Here is a 17,050-nt window from a genome sequence, read left to right on the forward strand (position 1 = left end):
TGAATTCTCTACTCTTTCTGCCCAAAGAAAATAAACTAAAATGAAATTGAATGCTCTAGTTTTTCTGCCCAAAGGAAAAAAACCTAAAATGAAAATTCTCGTTAATCACAAAGGAGAAGAAAAGGTGCCACACCTCTTTCCTAGATCAAGACGATATTGTTTTGTTAGTAGACTCATCTATGAATCATGAAGAAATGAATGCTACAATTTTCATAACTATGTCAAATAATTGAGAAAATATCAAAATGTTACATAAATGTTTTTAATATTTTTTATTTTTACAATTTTTATTAGACTTTACGGAATTATTTTACGAAAGCTATACATACTTGAGTGTGAAAAAGTCATCGAAAAAAATCAAAAATATGACTTTGAAATTTCTAAAAAATCATGGAAGAACAAGAATTCTTAGTTCTAGTTAGAATTGTTGTCTTAGCTATCAAATTCATTCAATATTTGTTAATTCGATGAAATTATTATAATGATTATTTCTAGTTTAATTCTTTCATAAAAATATAAATGAAACACGTTATTTCTTAACGATTCCAAGATAGCAACAACATTACACGTAATAGAAATGTAAAACTCAAATTTATTTTTTATGTAATGCATTTCAAATATCCATATTAGAAATCCTTCTTTATATGACAAATTTAGTACTTCATAATCATTTTTTAATCTGAACTTTCACATGTTTTACGATTGTATTAGTAAACTTCAATTATAAAAATTTAATTCTAAAATGAAATACCTTCAACAAATATATGATTCCTACGAATATAAATGTAAACATTCTTAGTTGAAATGAAAATTAATTTGAGAAAATCCATAACGAGCATCATGCGTGCAAAAAGACAATCAAATAAGTAAGAAAAGGAAAACGATTAAAATTTCACTTAGAGAATATTGAAATCAATGTGTATGAATATAAAGCAAACTTTCACCTTTTTTATTGAGTAAAAATCAAATAATACAATTCCACAATCCAACACTTCAGCACATAACAAACTTACGTAAAACTACAATTTATATTTTACTTCGCTTTTCTCAAAATATGTTTTAGTTAACAATATATTGTAAATATCATTTGATGCTTTTGTAAAACTGTGTAACAAAATAAACGATTACATATATAATTATAAAAAAATGATATATTTAATGGGGTTGACTATCCAAATAAAATAGCTTTTGTACAACTTCCGCAAAAACCTTCTTCTCCTTGTCTTATAACTATAGTTTGTTTATTTTTTCCTTCCGCCTAAATTAAATAGTCCTTCAAAGGAATGATACACAAAAACTTCTCTTTTCCTCCTGGCTTAAGAAAAGTCTTATAGAAGTAACGTAAAAAAAGAAGAAGATGAATGACATGTTTGTTTTGAAGCATTAAAATTTCTTGTAATTACAGACACATAATTTTATTTGATGTATGTAAATTATCACTTTAATTAAAATCTATTTTATCTAATATTTTGTGATATCTTTATACACGAGAAATATGCAAAGATGAACTAACGACAAATAACCGGTTTAATAAAAATATTCAAGTAACTCGAGAGGAATTATTTGAGAAACCAACACTAATAATGTTACCAGAAAGGAGCATCTTTATGCCACTAATATGTTTATTTAATCTAGTGATAAATTTGAGACACCTAAGAAAACGCCAACAGTTCATATTACATTGTATCATTTATCAATAAATAGATAAACACAACAGTTCCATATAAATTTATATCATTTATGTGATTTTATAGGGTATGACTATTATACATCTGATTTAGTAAGTAAGACGTGTCCTAAATAAAATGAGGAATATGGAAATAACTTCCCCTTCCATTTCAATGCGGGATTTTCCTAAGGCAAGCTTCACGACAAACCGCTTTTTAATTTAGCCTCCAACATTCTGTGAGTTGTTATACTTCGACTTAGTAAAATTATTTGTTATTTCACCATTGATTCGGTATAAGATAACTAACTACCTTAAATTAGGCAATTCCTACATAACAATCAATATATTACAATTCACCACATAATAATTTATGATGTTTTATTCGCCCGTCATATGTATCTGCAATATCAATAAAAGTGTAATCTCCACCTAAGTAGACCATAAACAACCCCTAATGGTGTAATCTCAATGGCTTTGCAGAACTTGTCGGGCTCATAGGAGAACTTCAAAAGCGTATGCCCACATGCGCGCACGTCACTGTACATAAAGATGGAAGCATGGAATTACTAGGCGAGGTTTCCTTCTAGCGTAAAAACTAGTTGTGACAAGTTGGAGAAATGAAGTACGACATCAACTCTACTTTTTTAGTACAAACTATCCTGGGAACACCATGACCAAAGAAAACTGGAAAGTGCATTTTGTTCTAGTCCCCAACAGGGCTCTTTGATTAAATAAAAAGATATATTCATTGTTCCGACTGTCCAAAATATCTGCCAAATATTGTCACCAATATATTAAGCATAATAACTTCATCATCGAGTTTGGACTTCTCAGCTCTCAAGCTTGCACATTTTCGGAGTAATAACTGTAGGGCTGCACATGTATCGGCATTGACAGGAGTATCAACCGCAGCGCACAGAGCAAACAGCCATAAGCAGTCATCCCTTGAAAGAGCGCTCATGCTTTGCACAGCTGTAATTCTCTTCCTTAACATTGAAACTCGACCTGCAGCATCCATTCGTAAGATAACAGACAAGGTAGGGCTGTTGCCAAATCTTCCGGCAGGAGATGACTTTGGTATGGAATTTCCCAGGTCAGGATCATCACCAGCATCAGATAGGCAAGACTCGTCTTCTCCTGACATCAAACCATCAAACTTATCCAAAACAATGTTTTCAGGAGGCTGATCTGACGAGTTTTCTTGATCAACAAAGGTTGCAGAACGCAGCTGAGTAGAAGTTCCAACATTAGCTTCCAAACGTGATAAAGCCTGAAACGAACCACAAGTTCCTTCATAAAAAACATATGTAAACCGTTCAGGAGCACTACCTGCTCAGGAACTCCATAAAAATAAAGTAATCTCAAAATTCGGGTCATGAGTAACCAATAATGACACAAATCACATCCGTCATGCAACTTTAAGTTCTGATACATTTTCAGGGGTAAAGGAGCAGAGCTCGTAATGGGATATTTTGATGTTTGGATGGCTCAAACAACTATTGCATTTCCATTTCTAAAAAACTTCAACGCAAATATGAAAGAAATACCTGTCTTAGCTCTGAAAAATCAGCAAGGAATGCTTCCTCCCACTCCTTGAGCGGCAACAAGTGCTCTAGACAGCTTGCAATATCAGGAATTTGGGGCATGTAAGACGTCTGTTCTTTGTTTAGTTTACTGCCTTCAACCTTTGCAACCTTCACTTTTGGCAACTGTAATGCTTCCCACCTAGGACAAATTCAGCATCCATATCATTTTAGCGCCAGCTTAATGTCATGGCCAGCCGAACAGGTTACAGAAAATGACGAAATTCTGAAATACAATGTCTAGCTAACTCGTAAATATATCGACCAAGTTTCAGAACGTGTTTAACATTTAGCTAACAAATGCTCTCATGAGCTTTAACTCAAGTTAGAGCTTCAACCTGCATGGGCATAAGTGTACAATACATCAGGTACGTTACTGGTGACCAAGAGTTTAAGACTGAAAAATTGGAGGGCGACAATAAGAGTACTATACCTTTTGCAGGAACCACAACCACAAATTTCAGACATGTCATGAAAGATGCGTAGCCTCCTACTGTGGCAGAGGAAAGCATGCATGGTTAATTTGGCAGCAGGGCTGAAAGCTCTGGAGAAGAGTACCAACTGGTCATAGGCAAGGTCATCAATGTTATTTTTGGTTGGGCTAGCAAGATGAGCAGTTACAGGAGTGTTGATGCCTATTTTGCTTGTTCAGTTAGAAAATGAAAAGGCATGAAATTTAAAGTAGAGGCTTTATTGGCTTCAACATTTGCTTTTTCAAGCCCCAGAAACTGGACATAGGAGAAACTACAAATCCTTTACTTCCATTTTTATTGAGAAATTAAAAATCCTTTACATCCCTTGCAACCACAACAAGTAATTGGAAGTTAATGAGAATATTCACCCAAGGGAGTAAATACAGAGACTCCCCTTTTCCCCGCTCCTTACCGAAGCAAACATAGCATAAAGGTGGAGTTCATGGGAAGGCAGTTGATGGCTTGACGTATAACATAAGATTGATAGAGCTTGTGAGGAAAGGGGATATGACAGTGGAGCAGAAAGTTAGAGAGAATGTCCAACTTCTCTCTAGAAGTCTGGTAGGCCAGTTTTCTCAGACACTGTTTCTTTGTTTTTCTCCAATCATTTTCTTAAAGTAATCGATTAAAAACTGAGCAATTAATGATGGAAAGAAGAATTTATTTCATATCTGGTAAGAAGTCTTATGACATTTCAGAGAACAGTTATGACAGTGAAGCTTGGTATGATTGGATTGAAAGAACGAAAAACTCCATTTGTCGTATGACTGTTAGTAGGAGAGTGTTGTTGTGGTTATGCCAGTTGTTTCACAAAGCTTCAGTGGGACGTGATATAATCTACAGAAGATGGAAGATGCTAGACCAACTCTACCAGTATTATTGTTCCCAAAATTACAACTACTATGGCAGATACATACACATAGTTGCAGTTCAAGGCAGCAGAAGAAGTGTAATCATTCTACCGGAAGTTATACACAGTTCAGGGTGGACTTGGCAACCACATTGTGATAAGTTGGTTATCCAAGAATTAGGAAAACGTTCCTAAATATTTTTTTTGCTTAATATCCTTAAAATGAGCCATCTTATGTTGTCATCAGTTATCAATAAAAGTTCTCTTCTTCTTTTCTCGTTCACGATCAGCAAATTGGTACAGAGGTTTCAGTGAGGATGCAGTATGATATTAGCAAATCTCAAGAAGATATAATTTAGAATGGGAAGAAAGGTAAATGCAAATACAAGTGCATGTGGGGGGGTCATTGATTTCAGAAAAGTATTGGAAAAGAATGGGTTCACTTCAAGAATTTTTTCCAATGCAAGGCAAATATTAGATTCCACCGTGGATATGTCCCCCTCAAATGAAGAGTTGCATCCCTCAGCTATTGAGATGGATAGAGAAAGGGGTCAATTCAAACTGTTGGTGTGATCAGATGAGCCAAGTCATGTAGGAGCTCACCAGTCACCAGAAGAAGATATGTTCACGACAGAAATTAATTGTGAAAGATTCGAGCATCAAATATAAAATCTTAATGCAATGGGTGAAGTATTCCATAATCATTATATACCCCTTTGGAAACACTTATATAACCAATACGGGACGTATATTATCGAGTTTTTAGCTAAAATTATCCCTTATCATTAAAAGTAGATCTAACTTTGTCCTTTATATACCACCATGAGCACTTTTTGTCCTTTAACTTTGCTAAAGTAGAGCAGTTTTAGTCTAGTTAACAGAAACATCAAACGGAGAGTAATATTTTAACGGAAGATGCATGGGTTTTCGGTTTTCCCGTGGGTAGGGGAAAAAAGAGACTGTGAATAGATGTTCTTTGAAATCTTAATTCCATTTCTCTCAGTTTGCTCTTTGAATTCATAAACGAAGAAGCCAACTTCTCTGTGCAAAAAGAAGGCTTCAATTGAGAAATCAATCAAGAAGATAGCGTTAGTACTCTTCTGAAATCAATCTGATCGTTAATACTTTCTGAAAGATACTTTACTTTTCACTAACATTTGAGAATTATATTGGTAGAATGCGATTGATCGAATGGTCATGTGTATATGAGGCATTATGAGAAAACCGGAAATTATTTTTGAGATAATTAATGTCTGAAATCATCAAACTATAGCCGCCTCTTCCTTTCCTTGCTTATAAACAAGCCCTTTGCCTTTAGCAGCAATTCTAACTTTGCCTTCTATTATTTTCTTTTCTAACTTTTGATTGAAAGAGATTAGTAGAGGGACAGAGGGAGAAAACAAAAGAAAATTACTTTCCCCATCTCCAGATTCTCCAATCCATCCCAAAAACGAGGAACGGTGGATGAGCTTTTGGCCTCCCGTGAATTTTATCAAATCAGATTCCTTAGTTTCGTAGAATATAATCACTACACAGGTTCTGCAGAACATGAGTACTTAAAAGATCCTTTATCCAGGTGACTGTAAAACCAACATTAGTTTTTAGGTTTCCGTTTGGGCTTTATGTTAAAAGGGACTAAAACTGCTCCACTTTAGCAAAGTTAAAGGACAAAAGGTGCTCAAGGTCATATATAAAGGACAAAGTTAGACCTACTCCTAAAGATAAGGGACAATTTTAGCTAAAAACTCTATATTATCAGCTGCCCCTCTGCATGTGTTGTACTTTCTAAGATTTACATGCAAAATTTTGACTTTTTGCGTGTTATCTTTGCTCTTTTTTTGGTTTTCTATGGGTTTTTTTCTTTTCTAAACTGAAATTGCTCAAAATGTTTGGAGTAGACCAGTCATTTCGATACGTTGACAAGTGAATTTAACAGCACTGTTATGCAAGTTGGAGAGGCTCGATATGATGAAGAGTAAGCTTTAACGCAAATAGAAGGTAAGCTCAATAGGCAAATGAGCGTGCCTGAAATAGAGTTAGTGACTGATGGACTGAACTTAGAGAGAAGCACAGAGCAACTCATTGGACTGAGTTCAGAGGAGGAACCCCAGAGCATAGAAGTAGAGACCGAAATTTGGCATTGATATCAAGTGACAGAATCTAAGTATCCAACCTAAAACCTACTTAAAACCTTAAGACACTTAGTGAATTAACCCAGGAGAATTTAAAAATCCCATCACATTCCTTGCAGAATCAATGTAGAACGGGTATATTATCTAACATTAACCATTTTCATTAAGCACTTAAAATTTCTAAGTATGACTAGAGCTAAGCCTCTGTGAGGAAGGGGAGAGAAGGGGACAAGGCACATCTATAAGATGCAATTTCAGCAAGAAATCGTTTATAGTGCTATGACTATACGGAATAAAAGCTTCTGGCTGATAAGCTTGAAGCTGGGTGCTTTTAAAAGGGATTACCAAATAGCTTATAACCTTTAGGAAGTGCAATGTTTTATGTCAATTGTTGATCATCTTGATGTAGTAGATCCTTTATTTTGATACCAAGCAGCCAATCCAGATTAATTTTAAGTCAAGACATAAATGCACAAAAACTCTTATAGCAGAACTATGAGTGTAAAGATAGGGAAAAGGAAAGAATAAGAATTAAGAGAGGGAAAATAGTAGAGGAGTTTGCAGAAGCAAAATCTAAAATTCAGAGATGAAGAGAAGCAGTGGGTAGAACTGTAGAAGTAGCAGACAATGGGAGGACAGCGGGGGAACAATCACATTACTTTTTTCTTCTACTATAAATAGAAAACAATCACCTGTCATACTCAAGAAAATGTTCGCTAAAGAACTTTTGAAACTTTAAGCATGTTCATTTCATATGATAGGGAAGTAGCAAGGATACGAAGGCACACTAACTGCTCAAAAACTTGTGATAAGAAATGAATCTCTCCCAAGTTAAGCTATCAGCTGTCAGCCAAACCAGCTCGTAACTGCTAGCAAACTTGTGGCGCAAGCCTTCTCTAAAGGCTATCTACTAAAAAAAACTACTCCTTACATCCCAAAAGACAGAACTACTACTTTAAGATGATCTTTTCAAACATTTTTTAGACTTTTTTTTTTTTTTTAATAATGGTGGCGGAGTTTGTGTGCAGCGCAACTATCCACTGCATACGCGCTATCTCCCACTAGTATAGGTACCGAGTAACTCTATATACCAAGACTTAGACATCTGGGAATAAATAACCTAAACATTTATTTTGCCTCTACTGGGATTTGTGCCCTGAAATTCCATCTCCTTTATCAGCTTCATTAACTGATAAGCCACACCCTTGGGAGCATATATTTTAAACATATTTAACTGTAAACCTTAATTTAAACATATAGCACTTTATTTTAAACATATCAGACATATCAGTGGATTAAACATATAGTACTTTACGTAATCCCTAAATATGAAAATTTTATTTCAAAAAGTTTATAAAGCAATGGTTGAAAACTGGCTTAGATGCGCTGACCCTCAAAATTCAAATCCCACAATAGCTTTTGAGATCGAGGAAGCATGAAATTACAGCTCAAGAACCAAAACTCTAAGAAATATCCCGAAGCTAAAAGATGACTTACAAGAAGGTAATAAAAGAACTTGGACACAAAATACTCTAAAGCAATGGGTGAAGTATTTCGTAAACATTATATACCCCTTTGGAAACACTTACATAACCAATGCGGGACGTATATTATCAGATGCCCTTCTGTATGTGTTATCCTTTCAAAGGTTTACATGCAAAATTTTGACTTTTTGCGTGTCACTTTGCTCTTTTTTTGGTTTTCTATAGGCTTTTTTTTCTTTTCTAAACTGAAATTGCTCAACATGTTTAGAGTAGACCAGTCATTTCGATACGCTGACAAGTGAAATTAACAGCACTGTTATGCAAGTTGGAGAGGCTCGATATGATGAAGAGTAAACTTAGCGTAAATAGAAGGTAAGCTCAATAGGCAAATAAGCGTGCCTGAAATAGAGTTAGTGACTGATGGACTGAACTTAGAGAGAAGCACGGAGCAACTCATAGGACTGAGTTCAGAGGAGGAACCCCAGAGCATAGAAGTAGAGCAAGGATAGGTTTACCGAATTTGGCATTGCTATCATGTGAAGAATCTATGTATCCAACCTAAAACCTACTTAAAACCTTAAGAAACTTAGTGAATTAACCCAGGAGAATTTAAAAAATCCTATCACATTCCTTGCAGAATCAATGTAGAACGGGTATATTATCTAACATTAACCATTTTCATTAAGCACTTAAGATTTCTAAGTTTGACTAGAGCAAAGCCTCTGTGGGGAAGGGGAGAGAAGGGGACAAGGCACATCTATAAGATGCAACTCCAGCAAGAAATGTTTTATAGTGCTATGACTATAAAAAAAATAAAAGCTTCTGGCTGATAAGCTTGAAGCTGGGTGACGTTAAAAGGGATTACCCAATGGGTTATAACCTTTAGGAAGTGCAATGATTGGTGTCAATTGTTGATCATCTTGATGTAGTAGATCCTTTATTTTGATACCAAGCAGCCAATCCAGATTAATTTTAAGTCGAGACATAAATGCACAAAAACTCCTATAGCAGAACTATGAGTGTAAAGATAGGGAAAAGGAAAGAAGAAGAATAAGAGAGGGAAAATAGTATAGGAGTTTGCAGAAGCAAAATCTAAAATTCAAAGAAGAGAAGCAGTGGTAGAAGTAGCAGACAATGGGAAGACAACGGGGGAACAATCACATAACTTTTTTCTTCTTCTATAAATAGAAAACAATCACCTGTCATACTCAAGAAAATGTTCGTTAAAAGACTTTTGAAACTTTAAGCATGTTCATTTCATATGATAGGGAAGTAGCAAGGATACAAAGGCACACTAACTGCTCAAAAACTTGTGATAAGAAATGAATAACTCCCAAGTTAAGCTATCAACTGTCAGCCAAACCAGCTCGTAACTGCTAGCAAACTTGTGGCGCAAGCCTTCTCTAAAGGCTAGCTACTAAAAAAACTACTCCTTACATCCCAAAAGATGGAACTATTACTTTAAGATGGAACGTTTACTATTTGGGAGTCAACAATTTTTTCTTTGACTATGATCTTTTCAAACATTTTTTAGACTCTTTATTTTTTTTTTAATAATGGTGGCGGAGTTTGTGTGCAGCGCAACTATCCACTGCATACGCGCTATCTCCCACTAGTATAGGTACCGAGTAACTCTATATACCAAGACTTAGACATCTGGGAATAAATAACCTAAACATTTATTTTGCCTCTACTGGGATTTGTGCCCTGAAATTCCATCTCCTTTATCAGCTTCATTAACTGATAAGCCACACCCTTGGGAGCATATATTTTAAACATATTTAACTGTAAACCTTAATTTAAACATATAGCACTTTATTTTAAACATATCAGACATATCAGTGGATTAAACATATAGTACTTTACGTAATCCCTAAATATGAAAATTTTATTTCAAAAAGTTAATAAAGCAATGGTTGAAAACTGGCTTAGATGCGCTGACCCTCAAAATTCAAATCCCACAATAGCTTTTGAGATCGAGGAAGCATGAAATTACAGCTCAAGAACCAAAACTCTAAGAAATATCCCGAAGCTAAAAGATGACTTACAAGAAGGTTATAAAAGAACTTGGACACAAAATACTCTTAAGCTACTTAACTCCTAAATTCACATTTTGCTGTATTTATCAAATCTTCCTGTGAACCAATTAGCGTCACGTCTAAATATGTGTTGGTTCAATTATGACTGGATTTTGTCGGCATCAATTGCATTTTTTAATGTCAAATGGAGAAATCCAGCAATGGTCAAAGATATCCTCCTGAACTAGAATTGTCTCGCAGAAAGCACGGCAGTTGATAACATTTCAGCTATATGCTGATTGACATGGAGGGAGAGAAACTGAAATATTTGAGTGAATGAAGTCAGTTTATACCAGCTTAAAACTAGCTTCTCTTGTTGGGTTGACGGGCTCTAAACAGAGTCAGTGACAAATTTAGTACATCTTTTTACATGCTAAGGGCTACTTGTATATCCTTCTATATGCGACATCAAGCCTATTCAATTAAAGGTGTTTTTGTTAATAACACTTGTATATCCTTGTATATGTGGTACTAAACTGATTTCATCTTACCCATTCAAAAAAGAAAATGCTTATATCAATGACAGTTCACCATTTGAAATGAAATTGATTTATCACCACCATCTCAAAAGAAATCAACTTACTTTTAAAAGTGATTCCAAATTTGACTCGATTTGTTAGAACTTCAGTACATCAACAATGTTATTGAGTCAGTTGCGTCAAGTGGCGGCCTGTGCTATACTTGGGTGGGGTTAAAATTGGTTGAATCAATAAACAGGTTGGGTCATAACCCGGCCACAGTTTGCTTAGGTCAAAGATGGGAAGGTCAATTTGCCTAAACATAGATCATAACCCAACCCACCCAACTCAAAATTATTTTTCATTAATTTATTTCTTCTTTTATAATTTATTTAATTACCAAACCAAACTAATAAAGGTTGTTTCTTTTATTTACTTTGACTATATCAAACAGATCAAACCCAAAATAACTTATTTTTCTTTGTAATTTTTTATGGATCAATTTGTTATTTGAGCTAAAAGATCAATAGGAAGTTAACAAAAGCAGAAGACCGAGAAGCATTTGAAGAGTATAAGAGAGCTAAGAGCGAAGCTACAAATACTATTAGTAAAGCTCGAGAGGAAGCCCTAAATGGCTTGTACCAAAAACTAGGGACATGAGAAAGGGAGAAAGAAATGTTTAAAATAGTAAGATTGAGAGAGAAGAGGAGTAAGGATTTAAACTGGCTGAAGTGTATCAAGGACAATGCTCAACTAGTGTTGACAGGAGATAATCAGATCAAGGAGAAATTGATTAGGCTATTTTTATCAATTCTTCAACTCGAACAATGAGAATTACAAATCTCCATACATCCTACCCTTTAGCTACACTCTTAGAATTAGGCCATCAAAAGGTAAAGGATGCCATGAAAAAAAATGAACATTAGAAAGTCTGTGGTCCAAACAGTATTCCTATAGAGGGTTGGAAATATCTTGGAGAGGTTGGAGTAGGATGGATTACCAAGTTATTCAATGCTATACCAAGCTATCCCTCTACATTTTTTTATGAGAAGGGTAGAGGCTTCAAGCACAACTTATCATCCCAGATCTACTATAAAGCCTTCATTTTATTTTTGCAACATCCATAACATGGATAGGGCTAAGAGCAGCCCTTTTAGACACGGATAGAAAAGTGGTACCTGACACGCCTAAGATACTCAAGTCCATCTTCAGGAGGACCAGAATCAAAGTCAGGCTCTCCTGTAACTATAAAGGCAGGTCTTTGGATGCTACTATAATCATCATTGCTATCATCACTTTCTTCATAAACATCGCTTTCTCCCTCATAAGAGATGCCATCATCCCTACTGAGAGGAAACGCCGAAGGAGAATTTCTTGTGTCTACATTCCCTTCTTGATCATCCAAGTGCTCTGAATGGTCATTACCTGAAAGGCATAAACGATTACTGACATACACCCAGCTACTTCTAGTACAGATGTCTGAGCTAATCCAGAAAATCAACTAATATATCATCCTCAAGCAAATTTCAGGTTGAGATGTTTATTCACTTCAAATGCAAATGAAATTTATCAATTCAGTCACTTTACAACTGCATGTAGACCATACGATTACATCAGCAATCCATTTTCCAGTGTACTACATTCTATTACATGAACAATACACGTAAACACATCATCTCTCTATCTAGCACTGTATCAGCATTTCATTTACAAGAGCTATCTATCTACAATCAGCTTCATCACTGTGGTAAGATATGAGCAAATAAGAAATCAATGCTCATAGCAAACACTTTTCTGTACAGCAGAGGTATTGGACAATGGTTAGAAATGCTCTTCGTGACAACCCTTTATCTCGAACTGGGTACAATAGTAAAGACCTAATGGCTAGGTAAACACAAAATGTTTTGCAGATTCATATATGTCATGCCTCTTTGTGTATAAACTTTCATATGTTTTCCTCGTTCTTTTGCAGCCAAAACACCTGTGCCAACAGAAATTTGGAAACCCATCAAATTGACACAACCACAACAGAATGTGTAGAGAAGCAAAAAATACATAAAGGCAAGAAATAGAGTAAAAACTTTGAAAGGAAAGAAATAGCTTGTCAAAATGTCAAGAGTTATAACCTACAATATAACCCAAGTTACATCTAAACTTGCATTTGCATGAAAATGGGGAAGGCCAATGTAGGGGTCCGCTGTTGGAACACAATTCTCCACTGCAATAGCTATGTCCTTTTCCCTTCTTTTTTTTTTTTGTGGTGAAAGAAGCACACTTTGAATCCTCTTTTACCCAAAGTGTTAAACAGATTTAACAACAAAAAAAAAACTAATGTAAAGAGAGGCATTTGAGATTTTACTTTTTATTCTTTGGCGTTCTTGGATATATCCAATAATAGTGCCAGCAAGGAATGGTAGAAAAGATAAAACCCTGACCTTAAACAAAAAGGTGAAGATCAAACAGCTTCTGAAACTAATATTGACTTTGCGCACAGGCTTATATGTTTAGCAGACGGAGAGAGTGAGATGTTGTTTTTGATAGCGACCAAGTATGGGTGTGTGCATATATATTATATTTATATGTATAAAGAAGTCAAGCATCAACAACGAAAACGAAAAAGGAAGGGTGAAAAACAAAAACAAAACTTTTAGTTTTTTTTTTTTAATAAATAAGCAAAGTTTCACAGATGAAAACCAGCATTAAGAAAACGCTGGTGCAAAATACAGCCAACGATATACATGAATTGCAGTTTGCTGATGAAATCAAGGATGGCTTCAACTTCATTTACAATTGCCATCTTCCAGTATCTTGATTTTGACTTGATACAAATTTGGGTATGGCATTCTCTTGTCTTTTTTCTCATGTACTCCCGGATCACCATACGTATTTTTACATCTCTTTGATGCTTTTATTTTATATAGCTTTCTTATTTACCGATCAAATACGAAAAGAAAAGAAAGATACAACTTAAATTTGGCTGGCCTGCATGTTCGTACATTGATTTAAATAGAATGACCTCCCGCTTTAAATTTGAACAACTTTAGAAAGAAATATCCAAAAGCAATAATCCAACATGTAAATCTCTTAAAATGGTACCACCATGCCGACAGATAATGAACACTATTTCACAAAGATTGAGAGGTTTAAATATTAAACCTTCAAATCTAATGACAAGGTAAACTTCACAGCATAATTATTTTTTCAGGCTCCACAAATTATCATGTAATCTTTACTGCCAGTTTCGGAAATATAGTAAATTATACTCTGAAGAAACACCAGGTATCAAAGAACAAACAACATTAGCCGCACAACTATTCAAACAATGCAGAAAAAAGAATCAGATAATACGAGTTGACTGAGAAAAACGCACCAGAAATCACAGGGGTATTTTCTTTTCCAAGGTGTCCACGAATGTGATTTTGAGTATTAGACTGAAGGAGGCCATCGTACTCCTTTTGTACAGTATCACCAAGCCCACAGTACACCTCAACCCACTTTTTCCTCTGTTCTTCGATTCCAATAAACCTCAAATTTTCCAACTCCTTCCTACGATAAACCATTTTCTCTTCTCCTCCTTTCCTTTTAAAGCCATCAGAAATGAGCACATTTTTTTCTTTGGCTTCAGCCATAGTCCTACCTTTTGCTTTTCTTGCCACCATTTTCTCTCCATTCTCTTTTTCCACTTGATGATTTGCATTCTTTTTCTTCCTATTTGTTCCCGATTTGAATCTTTTATCAACTGTGCGACTTTTTCCACCTTGAGAGATATCAATCATTGCTGTATCATCAATTACTTCAATCTTCAGTGAACACCTGACAGACCCATCATCTGTTGTATCTTTGGGCGGCACATGGGTATTGTCTTTGACTTCAAATTCTTGAGTATCCATATTGAGCTTCTCAGAAATGCTTGTCATCTTTACAGAGTTGGCCTTCTCGGAGAAAGAAAGGGAATCGGTTTCAACTTGGTACCCTTTGGTGTTGGAGAACTCAGAGAGGGTTTCTTTGGAAGCACAAACAGCATGAAATTCCAAAGCGTCAGCGATGATGATGATTATTCACATTCACAAGAGGGAGAGAGCTGTAAATTGGAGCTAAGGAGTTTGAGGTTTAGGCATTTGGAGGGCTTTTATAGCATTTTCTACCCGCGGCGTAGAAACTTTTTGAGAATCCCAATCCTAAAAGTCCAAATATACCCTTGTAATGTGAACGAGTTTAAATATGACACTAACATTTGATATGTCTTGTTTGCGGGGAAGGAAAGTTTAATGATGAAAAAAAAATAGAGCGGAGGGTAAAATACGTTAGGGGCTATAAGGTGGCATGCCACGTGTCATCCAACTCATAAATGTTAGTGTCACGTATTGGATTTTCACATTGGATAAACTTAATAGAAGAGGGTTATATTTGAATCAATAGTATTACGATAAGGTATATTTAGACCAAAAATATAACGAGGGACATATTTAAAGGTCAAATACCTATGTGGCCCCTTAAACTTGACTCTAGTTTTTATTTTAATATTTTAACTAAGGCCAGTACCTATTGAACACTTAAACCTTATCTTACTTATGCCTATTACACACAATAACAGACATGACAAAAATAAGTGTATTTCACCGCTCTTAAGCACGTGAATGGATCTGAAATTATATTTTTCATCTTTTTTATTTAAATTAAAACCCCTTTTTCTAAAGCAACTGTATCATTGCCTTTTTAACTCCATTATTGTCATTCATCTGCCACCATTCTCCTTAGTTCTTCTTTTTCCTCACACCACCCTCAACCCTTCCTATTCTTCCTCCTCCCTACCCACCACTGCCACCACCTTCCTCGACCATTTCCCTTCCCTCCTTACATGAAACGAATAGAAAAGGAGATTTAAAAATTCAGAGACAGACAACACGTTGACTCACGAGGTTGAATTGGTGAGATAATTAAAATTGATCAGAAATTGGATCAAAGAAAAATGGTGAAGTATGAGCTTGACGAAGAAGAGGACGATGGAAAAATTTTCGACCATGAAGCTCTACAAAATTTTTCATGAACTTCAAATTATTTTTCGTCTTCAAATATTTATTTTTTAGTCAATGGAACCAACCTTATACATCATCAATCTGTCGGAGAGTTTGAAAGAGATCAGATTCTATAGAAGACTCTTCCCAATATTTGCGTTTAAACAAATGGCATGAAATCCATTTCTTTTTCTCTTTTTTGCTTTCTAGAATTTTTACTTTTTTTTTTCTCTATTGCTTTGTCTTTTTCTTATTGGTGTCATTTGTTAGGTCAATGGCAAGTAGCTTCACGCGTTGAAGTCTGTTTAAGGTTATAAAAAATGTGTTTAATATGTATAGGTAAGATAAGGTTTAAGTGTTTAATGGGTAATAGACTTAGTTAAAATGTCAAAATGAAAAGTAAAGTCAAGTTTAAGGAGCCGTATAGATATTTATTCCATATTTAAATATTTTCTCATAGTATAATATAAGGATATAATCTGACCCACAATAAATTCTTTATGTTTCCAAAAAAGGAACACTTTTAAACTTTATTGCATTATAGATTAATTGTCTCTGTATCCAATCATTTACCAAAATACAAACTAAATTTCATCTTCTGCCTTAGGTACTTTTTTAAACGAAAATAGTACTAGGTAAATTATTTTGTGGCTAATTTTATTAATAACTAGTTTTTTTTTTTGCACGTACAACGTACGTATATGTCTGAGTCATGTAATACACGATTTTTTAAAATAATATCAATATTAATAAAAAATTATTTGAGTAAATAATTATATATGACAAGATAAAGTATATATATGAATGATCAATATAAATTATCATATAGTAGTAATAATTGGATCATCTGAACCTACAAAGATAAACAATCAACGTCTAATTAGATACATGTGATTTTCGGCAAAATCGCCCTTTAAAGTAATAATTATATGATATAGCTATATTTTAAAATAAAAAATTACATGGATTACATTATCTTATTTATATAGTACAAAAAGTTAATATTTTTTCATGAAAACTTATGTAATTTTAGCTAACCTTTTATTTGTAACTCTTCTCCTACTTCATCCTTCTCCAAAGTAATTTCATTGTTACGAAAATTACATATGAAAACTGTGAGATTAAATTAATGATAACTATAAAGCAATTGTGTTAAAATAATTCATAAATTTCTATAAAGAATTACCACAAAATAGTGTCCTTGCTATAATTTTTGCCTCTTCCAAGGATAACCCATTTGATTTTTTTTAATTGGGAAGGTCATTGTCAAATTTCTTTATAATAGTATTACTAGTAAAAGCCATCTCG

The 17,050-nt window shown here is 34.5% G+C and overlaps 1 protein-coding gene across 1 annotated transcript; it reads right to left on the bottom strand.

Annotated features, from left to right (window-relative positions):
• Nucleotides 1–2,349: 2,349 nt before the first annotated feature.
• Nucleotides 2,350–14,845, bottom strand: LOC104086906 (uncharacterized). The gene is made up of 4 exons (XM_070185886.1): nt 14,098–14,845; nt 11,906–12,152; nt 3,217–3,394; nt 2,350–2,939 (listed from the first exon to the last, which is right to left on the bottom strand). Exons 1-4 carry the CDS (start codon nt 14,642–14,644, stop codon nt 2,415–2,417), a joined length of 1,497 nt encoding a protein of 498 aa, XP_070041987.1. The 5' UTR covers nt 14,645–14,845; the 3' UTR covers nt 2,350–2,414.
• Between the last annotated feature and the right edge of the window lie 2,205 nt (nt 14,846–17,050).

This window comes from Nicotiana tomentosiformis, chromosome 9, assembly GCF_000390325.3.
Source record: "Nicotiana tomentosiformis chromosome 9, ASM39032v3, whole genome shotgun sequence".
Classification (NCBI taxonomy): domain Eukaryota; kingdom Viridiplantae; phylum Streptophyta; class Magnoliopsida; order Solanales; family Solanaceae; genus Nicotiana; species Nicotiana tomentosiformis.

Bases quoted from the DNA above. Each gene is read 5' to 3' on its own strand.
- LOC104086906 (XM_070185886.1), bottom strand. From the start codon at position 14,644: ATGACAAGCATTTCTGAGAAGCTCAATATGGATACTCAAGAATTTGAA. The intron at 12,153-14,097 runs GTGCGTTTTTCT...TATGCCTTTCAG, and splicing joins AAATACCCCTGTGATTTCTG to GTAATGACCATTCAGAGCAC. The intron at 3,395-11,905 runs GTACCACTTTTC...AATTTGTCCTAG, and splicing joins GAGTATCTTAGGCGTGTCAG to GTGGGAAGCATTACAGTTGC.